This window comes from Sinocyclocheilus anshuiensis, unplaced genomic scaffold, assembly GCF_001515605.1.
Source record: "Sinocyclocheilus anshuiensis isolate Anshui unplaced genomic scaffold, SAMN03320099.WGS_v1.1 scaffold655, whole genome shotgun sequence".
Classification (NCBI taxonomy): Eukaryota; Metazoa; Chordata; class Actinopteri; order Cypriniformes; family Cyprinidae; genus Sinocyclocheilus; species Sinocyclocheilus anshuiensis.
Window position 1 is genome coordinate 392,940 of NW_015548221.1, and position 8,172 is coordinate 401,111.

Genomic DNA, 8,172 nt, shown 5'->3' on the forward strand with positions numbered 1-8,172 from the left:
CATATACTGCATTTAATATTGATTATATTATAATTTCATTTATAATGTATTTTTATCATAATATAATTAAATATAGCTAATTTATGTATAAAAACACAAACTTAACAATGAGATAATATTGTGGATAAACGATCAATTAGCAACACAGCATTGCAGAAAAGAAAGGGAAAAAAACTAGAAAGAAACGTTATCAATAAGTGCAATATAGTGTTGTTACTGACACATTACTGTGGGAACTGGTTTTGCGCACGTGGTAGTTATCCGGACAGTTGTTTGTGTGGCTCCGTTGGTCCCATCTTGGCTACATTGTAATCAGAGCGGAGAGGAAAGAGAACTCGTCCATATTACAGCTGCTGTTTCAGGTACTTACATGTCTATTACTAGCTTCGTTTCCTTATTTTGTTCTCAATCTGGACAGTGTTATTGCATTTCATATTTTCTGTTACGTTCTTGTGTCAGTGACATTTTCCCCATCTTGTCAAAATAATGACCTAAACCTTTCATTGGCCCACAGTTAGCTTGTCAGCAATCTGTCGACACCATCAAAGGTGTTGCGCATTTAAAATGACAGCTCGCTCCGCCGCTTGGTTTGCGTTTGCCCAGTGACAGGCGATGGTGACAGTTTAATGACTAATTTCAGTTGTGAATTTCACCCTGTGTAGGGTGCTAGCCTAGGCTTTTTATTGTCTCTGGGATAGGTTGCTAGCTGACATGGAGCCCGACTTTTTCTTTGTCATGTCCCTCCTTTGACCGATGCTGAGTGGATATTCTGGCTGTCAGTCATGGCTTCTCGGACGCTGATTGGTTGTGAGGCTGACAGGCCAGTTTTGGTGCCTTATTTGTTCTGCGGTGCTGTCTGTGGCCTACTGTATTATTACAGAGCAGCAATACTGTTTGAAATGACTGAGGTGTTATTCATATGAATTAATTTTACGCTATTGTCAACGTCACGTAGCTCTCGGTGTGTTTTGACCTGTGTCAAAGCGGTTTTGCTTCCATTTTAGGATTTACGCGTATTGCCTTTCAGAGGCGTTCATTTTGTTTCCTAATGGTGGCTGTGTTTTAGACAGAGAGAAGTTAATACTAAGGCTATCCTTATGTATATCCAAGATATTTTGAGTACATTTTCTTGCTGTGTCATTTTCAGTGATTTATATGTGGAGCTGGTTTCTATATTAACGTAGACCATGACTTCATATTTGTAAACTGATAATTGGCAGATTCTTGAGTGATTTATATATATTGCTGTCTTCATGTTTTTATTTAAGATGAATAGTTGACATGAGATTTGTTAGGGAAATTATTATATCATATGATGTGATATGTTATTTTTTCTTTTATAATTATTGTGCATGCAATTTTAATGACCTACTTGGCATTGCATTCTTAAAAATGTATTTGCCACCACACAACCATAATATCAAAGTTGATTAAAATGGAAAACCTTAAAATATATGGTGAGCAGTTACAAGACCACAAATTTTACACGTTCCCCTATAAACTGAAATATTAATGTTAATAAGAAAATTCCAGAGAAAAGAAAAGTTACACAGAACAGAGAAAAATCCATAACCGGGCAGGTTAAGTATCTATTGAACAATTTTTGTGATTTTTTTCCATCTTGTAATATCTCTGAGCAGCGGTTTCTGTGGTGATGGACCCTCCCGGCGGCCGAGACGAGCGTCATCGTCAAGCGGAGCGGCTTCGGAGGGAGGAGGCATACTATCACTTCATTAATGAACTGAGCGAGGAGGAATACAGACTAATGAGAGACGGCAATCTACTGGGAACACCTGGTGAGAACACACCGAACCCGGTCGTATGCAAAGATGCATGTAGTTTCATTTACACAGAGAAATATGTAAAGCATTTTACAAAATGTAAGGTGTGAGGAAGTACAGATTTCCAAACCTATAGCCTTTTACTTAAATGAACAATAGATGGATATTAAATAGGGTGTGTCTTTGTTTGATTACAGGTGAAGTCACAGCAGAGGAGCTGAGGCAGCGTCTGGATGGGGCAAAGGAACGAGTGTCATCTCAGCCACGCCCTGAAACCCACCCACAGAGCAGTGAGGCAGAGGGCAGTAGTGGTAAGGACATAAAGGGATGGTTTTGAATTCAGTTGCTCAGCTATATTAATATTTTTACTTTGAATGATCAGCTGGATTTGTATGCAATACACATGCAATTACAAAACAAGTCAGGATGCATCTGAGTTTTTTTAGCAACAGTGCAGCGGCATAAATCTTGGGGTTAAGGTTGTGATGATATATAGCTTTATGCAGCCATAGCAAAACATGTAATCTGACCCACGGGGGGCATAAATGTAACGTTAAACTTTGTTGTCAGTCCACATTTGTGATTCTTCTGAATGTAAACTACCGTAATCTGGTAAGATTTTTCAAAAATGTTTTTGAAAAAAGTGAATTTAATGCATCCTTGTCGAATCAGCGTAGGTAGTGCAAGTAGAAACAACCCGAATGAAAGTAAATTGTTTCAATATGTACCCTTTTATTCATCAGTATTGATAAGAAATTGGTAATATACTATACTGATAAATATTTTTTTCTTTTCCAGGTGCAGTTGAGCCAGGTGCGGAAACATCTAATGGAGACTCCCTGTTGGAATGGCTGAACACTTTCCGGCGCACAGGAAATGCTACACGTAGCGGGCAGAGCGGTAACCAAACATGGCGTGCCGTCAGCCGCACCAACCCTAACAGCGGCGAGTTCCGCTTCAGTCTTGAGATCAACATCAACCATGAGCAACCCGAACCTGGAGAACACAGCGACACCCCTGACCCAACTGAACTTCCAATGCCTCCTCCTCCTCCCCCTCCCCCTCCCCCAGAGTCGTCTGCCTCTGCACCCACGACCCCTTACAACCCCTCAAGGTCTGCACCTTACACACTTCAACACCCCACACCATACTCTACAGCCAGGCCCACCCTGGGAAGGAGGGCCGCGGTGCGCCGCACTCGCAGTAACACGGCTCTGCCTGTAACGCCACCTCTGACCTCACAGGCTCCTCCCACAGCTCTTAGGAGGAACTTGCCTTCTTTGCCAAGCTCTCCTCCTCCACAGGCTCCACTTGCTTTTCAGTCACAAGAGCAGGATGGTGGTGCCATAAGGGGTCAAATACAGGTCACAACCTCCTCAGTTAACGCAGGGGAGGGGCAGCATGGAAATGAAGGCCCAGACTGCCCCACCCTTCTGCCTCAGTCCGGCCCCCAGGTGGTGCCGGCTGCCCGTGAGCCACGAAACAGCAGGACTCGTTCACGTGGCCGTGTGCGCCGGGCAGCAGGAGCTGGTGGGGTTTTGTCTCGCTCTTCGAGACGTAGTCGCTCCCCCCTGGACAGAAACCCCACCTCCAATGTTAGCCCCACCCATAGCAGCAGCACCGCCCCAGTGGAGTCCACCGGAAGTACCGCTGTAGCAATGGAAATGGGCGAGGCCACTGTAGAGCCAGCTGCTCCAACGGATCCTCCGGAGGCAGGTGAGGAAGAGGGGGAGACGCCTGTATCAGGTGCTGGAGGTGTGCGGCGCCACCCCACTATCATGCTGGACCTCCAGGTGCGGCGCATCAGGCCGGGCGAGAACCGGGACAGGGACAGCATTGCCAGTCGCACTCGCTCTCGTGCTCGGGCCGCCGAGAACACAGTCACCTTCGAGAGCGACAGTGGCGGCTTTCGTCGAACCATCTCGCGCTCGGAGCGTGCGGGAATCCGCACTTACGTTAGCACAATACGAATCCCTTTGCGACGTATTTCTGAGACAGGTCTTGGCGAGCCTAGCTCCATGGCGCTAAGATCTATCCTGCGCCAGATCATGACCGGCTTTGGTGAGCTCAGCTCCCTCATGGAGACGGAAGCAGACTCGGAGACCACCACTCCCAACCAGGACACCGCTTCTGCTGGTGGAGCCCAGGCGTACCGCGTTGGTAGTGGTGAGGGCGGTGTGGCCCATGGCGGAGTGGAAACGGCACGAGAAGGTTTAGTGGCAGGTGAGGAGGAAGGACAAGTGCGGGTGAGCAGGACTGGGACGGAGGGACGACCTAGCAGCAGGGACACTAACAGCTTGGTGGAAAATGGGACATTGCCCATCTTAAGGCTGGCGCACTTTTTCCTTCTCAACGAAGATGAAGACGAGGAGCACCCAAGGGGCCTCACCAAAGAACAGATCGACAATCTGGTCACACGCACTTACGGTCAGGTCAACCTGGAGGGCGAGCTGGGCCGCGCTTGCAGCGTTTGCATCAATGAGTACGCTCAGGGCAACAAGCTGCGTCGCTTGCCCTGCGCTCACGAGTTCCACATCCACTGCATCGACCGCTGGTTATCTGAAAACAACACCTGCCCCATCTGCAGGCAGCCTATTCTGTCCAGCCATCAGGAATGATGTCAGGCTGTAGCTATCAATCAACGGACTGAACGACTGACTTTTGTTCCACCGTCGGTGGCACGTGTACATAGTGCTTCAATGTTTTCATTCTCTGAGATCCATTGTATTCAAGCTAAAGGTAGAACCAAAAGCAGAAACAGACTATAATGCAGAGATTTAACAAAGTTTTATTTTTTTAGACCCCTTTTGTTTTCATCTCTTCCTCTTCTTCCATTCACCATTATGCTTTGTGGCCATATTAACAGACGGCATGACTAACTCGGATGGAGTTAGGAATGTTAGCTTCAGCTAAAGGTGCGGTTACATTTACTGCTATTTGTCGAATTTTCGTGGGCAAAATCCAGTAATTTCAATGGGTATCCATGTGATCTGGAATTTCGTGTGAGGGCGAACGATAGAGCTGTGCTTTATACATCGCTACACTATTGAAAATAGACATTGGATCTTTTTTGCCTGTGAACTTTCACCAAAATTTCACTAATGCAACCGCACCTTAATTCTATCTCACTTATGAATTTTAAGTTTGGTGGCTTCAAAAAATGGATAAACCTCTTAAAACTCTTTAAGGACATGTAAATAAATGAATGTTTGTGTTTTCAGTTTTAACGGTAAGACAACAGTACTGGTTCAATTGCATTTTCAAAAGGAACCTTTATTTTTAAGCGCTTGCAGAGAAATCCACCGGTTTTGAAGCTCTATGAGTCCTCCATGTAAATGCTCCTTAATGTTGGGCAGTGTTCTTTTAAATGCGTTTTCAATCAAAGCAGGTTTTTAGTGTGATTTTTATGGGGTCGTTAAGAATAGTCATGGGATATGAATGATGCATCTGGTCGTAGATGAATTTGTCGCTGAAATTCCAACTGAAATTCCATCGCAGAAATGCATCTGCATCTTTATACTACGGGAAACGGCAATGAGCAACTCCACAAACACTACAGAACCCAATTTTTAAGCGTGGTCATTATTTTTCCTGTGGACTAAATATGCTTTCCACTTTGAGTGTCATTACATTTCTAATGAGAACAAGCCATTTGCATTTGAACAACAGATTTGGAGTGCCGATCAGATTATATTATATTGTATGAGCTAGTAAGTGCATGCTTGATTTGTACCTGCGTATAAACCCCTGCACATAGTTCACAATGTTTTAATGAAAAGCTGAAATTGATGATCACTTGAAAGCACTTGTCAGCCGCTGCACTATAAGGCAGTACATTCAAGCCTGTCATAGGCCAGACTTCTTCCAGGGTGATGCAATGATACAAGAAGGCAATGAAAGATATTGAATTGTGGTTAAATGTTATGTTTTCCTACTTTTACCCTTCACATACCTTTTTTTATAGTTTTTATCATCACATGCTCTTGTACCGCACACATATGTGCTGCCCTGCTTACCTTCCCTCAGTAGTTTAATGTACAATGGTTTCACTTATGGCCTTGTCTGAAAGCCCCGTTTGCTCTAAATGACCATTTTCATGCAGTGTTGCTCCTTTCCCATGTGAGGCAGAGCGTGAAGTAGGACTTCTGAATGAATGATCATGAATGTAGTGGTACCTTGCGTCTTTCCAAGGTACACTTTTCCTCAATGTACAATAGATGTCTGCTTATGTTTCAGGATCTCGATTAAAACAAAGACAGTCTGTTAATCAACACCTGTCCTCGATGTTATTGTTTTCTTGTGTACTAAAATATCCTTTTATTTTGTCTGTATGTTGTGAGGATGTGTGTATGTTCTGTAAGAAGTGTGAATTGTAAGTATGTGTGTGTGTATATTGCTGAATGGATCAGAATGGGGGATGTTTGGCCATGAAGTTTAAATATGAAAAATTGACATCATTGAGCTATGACTATGTATTATGTTATAATGTGATGCTAAACAGAAGAGTAAGTATTCTGTTACTATGTAATAAAATAAAACTTTTTTTTTCTTCTCTGCTCCCTGAATGATATACATTGTTATTCCTAAGGAACAAATAGGGGTTTCAAACACTGAAATAATGTGCTTTGTGCAGTAAGATGTAAAGATTTTTTAAGTTCATATTTTTATTCAACAAGGATGCATTAAATTAATCAAAAATGACAGTAAATACATTTGTTGTTACAAAAGACTTCGATTTAAAATGAAAGCTTTTCATTTGAACTTTTTCTGCATGCTATATATATATATATATATATATATGCATATAAAACATGTTTCTTTATTCCACCAAATCTTTACTATTAACATAAGATGGAAGTAGGGGAGAGTGGGGTAAGTTGAGCCAGTGGGTAAGCTGACCCATCCCCTGTATCTTGGCAACTGTATACTTTTACTGTCATGTGACCATGTATTTTGGAACCAGCCATCATTTCTGCCAGACTGAAGAGGAGAAACATGGGGGGAATGGAAGGCACCCATTTACGGTACTTTAAAAACTGTTTTTGTCTTGTCAAAGTAAAATTTTAGCATAACAGATGTAATGGTTGTTACATCAAAGCAAATTTATCCAGGTCTAAAAATATTTATGATACATATAGGTAATTAAGCAACATATAAAACCATGCAAATCATTTAGCTAAATATCCTGAATTAGCTATTATTTTTGGGCCTATTTTTGGCCTATGGCAAAGTGAGCCAAATACTGTGGGGTAAATTGAGTCAGCATTTTAACTTACCCCACCATAAGGCACTGTAGTTAAGTTAAATCTTTGAATTATAAACTGTATTTTAAAGTGACATTACTGGTTTAGTTTATCATATAGCCTATACATATTATTTATAATTTATTTGATAGGGAGCGTGTACAAGTGCACCAAATCCTTCTCTGATAAGGACCAGAAAATGCTTTTCATCACATTATAATCAGATATATATTTCCCCCTGTAGTCGCTAATGGCCAACGAACTCTGTTTAGTGTGTTTTTAGGAAGGCTACAACTTTGGTGTTCAACATATTGTTTCAGAAATGCAAACAATTAAATATTTAAATTTAAACTTCATTTGGTTGGTTTTATGTTGTTAAAGTTAACTTTCTGAAAAGAAATATGACTGTTTTGTAAAAGGAAATTATTAAATTAGTGTTTAAATTATAATTTATTTCACATGGCTTTGAATCAGATTCAGTCAGATGGTCATTTTACACCCAGATGGTGCATCTTACTGACTCGGGTCAACTTACCCCAAACCCGGGACAAATTGAGTCATGGGAACAAGAGGGTCTAGCTGCAGCCTTGCACTTGCACTCTCAAACGTGCATTCTCAGGCTTGCATTCTCAGACACTCGCGCTTCCACTAGTGACGTCACTTGCAGTCTTTTATTTTTTTTATTTTGTTCTATTTATTGATTACTTTTTGTTTGAATCTCTCAACATTTTACAACAGTAGCCAGGTGGTGAAGACAAGAAAAAAGAAACTAAATTACGAAGTCACTTGCAATCGCCACTTGCACTCTCCGATATACCTGCGACGTCACTTGCAATCGACACAAATCGTGCGTGTTGCCAATGGAGACAAGACGCTGTGGTGATTAAATGATTAAAACTAATTTTGTACTATAACGTACAGGGTCCTGCAAGAAAAAGACAAGACCCGCAAATCCGTCGCCACAGAACAGCAGAATATGAACGCAATGCACAAAGTCTCTCGTTAAGCGTTTTCCTCCTGTAGAAAAACATAAACACTTAACATGACGTAATGTATTAAGATACATTAAGTTCAATTAAAAGATCAAATTCGATATATAGTTATTATTTAATGTACTACAAGGCAAACAGATGGCTATGAACACAATG

The 8,172-nt window shown here is 41.8% G+C and overlaps 1 protein-coding gene across 1 annotated transcript; it reads left to right on the top strand.

Annotated features, from left to right (window-relative positions):
- Positions 1-250: 250 nt before the first annotated feature.
- Positions 251-6,332, top strand: LOC107654185 (E3 ubiquitin-protein ligase RNF6-like; the record flags this gene model as incomplete). The annotated part of the gene is made up of 4 exons (XM_016441156.1): positions 251-362; positions 1,641-1,796; positions 1,979-2,092; positions 2,580-6,332. Coding segments are annotated over 4 exons (2,202 nt in total), but the record flags the coding sequence as incomplete, so codon positions are not given.
- Between the last annotated feature and the right edge of the window lie 1,840 nt (positions 6,333-8,172).